The sequence below is a fragment of the Canis lupus genome, chromosome 21 (genome assembly GCF_003254725.2).
Source record: "Canis lupus dingo isolate Sandy chromosome 21, ASM325472v2, whole genome shotgun sequence".
NCBI lineage: Eukaryota > Metazoa > Chordata > Mammalia > Carnivora > Canidae > Canis > Canis lupus.
Window position 1 is genome coordinate 27,958,209 of NC_064263.1, and position 1,244 is coordinate 27,959,452.

General features: G+C 42.4%; 1 protein-coding gene across 1 annotated transcript; it reads left to right on the forward strand.

Annotated features, from left to right (window-relative positions):
- The first annotated feature begins 308 nt into the window (after positions 1-308).
- LOC112667864 (olfactory receptor 52J3-like) lies at positions 309-1,244 on the forward strand. The gene has a single exon (XM_025459921.1). The coding sequence runs from the start codon at positions 309-311 to the stop codon at positions 1,242-1,244; it is 936 nt and encodes a 311-aa protein (XP_025315706.1).

Consider the following 1,244-nt stretch of genomic DNA (forward strand, 5'->3'; position numbering starts at 1 on the left):
ATAAAGTACCAGAATATAAAATATTTTGCTTCAGAACTGCATAAGATGTCATATTATCTTTAAGCATTGACTATGCTAGTAATCATCATAAATGATACATCCCTTGAATTTAATTGTGTCCAGTATTAGGGATCTTCCTTTTGGTAAATTCAGTTTAAGAAAATGGGTAAGAAACAATATCACTGCCTTCTCTTGCACTGCAAGAAAACAAAAACTAACAATTTGAGAGTTTTCTTGTGCTTTTTTTTTTTTCTTCTTCTTCTAGGAACAGACCATACATATCTCCTCCTATTCCAGCCAAATCCAGAATGACCCATCAAAATACAACCATGTTTCATCCACCCACATTTTTTCTTTTAGGCATTCCAGGGCTTGCAACTGCCCATGCCTGGATTTCATTGCCCTTCTGTTGTATTTACTTTATTGCTCTCATAGGCAATGTCACAATCTTGATAGTCATATGGACAGAAAGAACCCTCCGGGATCCAATGTTCTTCTTCCTTGTCATTCTATCAGCCATAGACCTGGCCCTCTCCACAACCTCAGTACCACGAATGTTGGGTATCTTTTGGTTTAATGCTCATGAAATTGGCTTTGGAGCTTGCGTGGCCCAGATGTTTCTGATACACACCTTCACAGGAATGGAGTCTGCTGTTCTGCTGGCTATGGCCTTTGACCGCTATGTTGCTATCTGCGTCCCCCTCCACTACACAACCATCCTGACAGTCCGAGTGCTGTCAGGAATTGGAGTGGGTGTTGTCCTGAGTACAGTTGTGCTCACATTGCCCATGATCTATCTAATCTACCGTCTACCCTTCTGCAATGCCCACATTATTGCCCACACCTACTGTGAGCACATGGGCATTGCCAAGTTGGCTTGTGCCAGCATTCAAATCAATGCTATCTATGGTCTCTTTGTTGCTTCTTTCCTCGTTCTTGTCCTGGTACTGGTTGGAATCTCCTATGGCTACATTCTGTGTGCCGTATTCCGCCTCAAATCACAAGAGGCCCGTCACAAGACACTGAGCACTTGTACCTCTCATGCTGCAGTCATGTTTGTTTTCTATACACCCTCTCTCTTCTCCTTCCTTACTCACCGATTTGGCCGAAAAATATCCCCTTATATCCACATTCTTGTTGCCAATATCTATGTGGTCCTTCCACCAGCTCTCAATCCTATCATCTATGGAGTAAGGACTAAGCAAATCAGAGAGTGTGTGATCCGAGTATTTACTGGCAAGTAA

Coding starts and splice junctions, on each gene's coding strand:
- LOC112667864 (XM_025459921.1), top strand. CDS start 309: ATGACCCATCAAAATACAACCATGTTTCATCCACCCACATTTTTTCTT.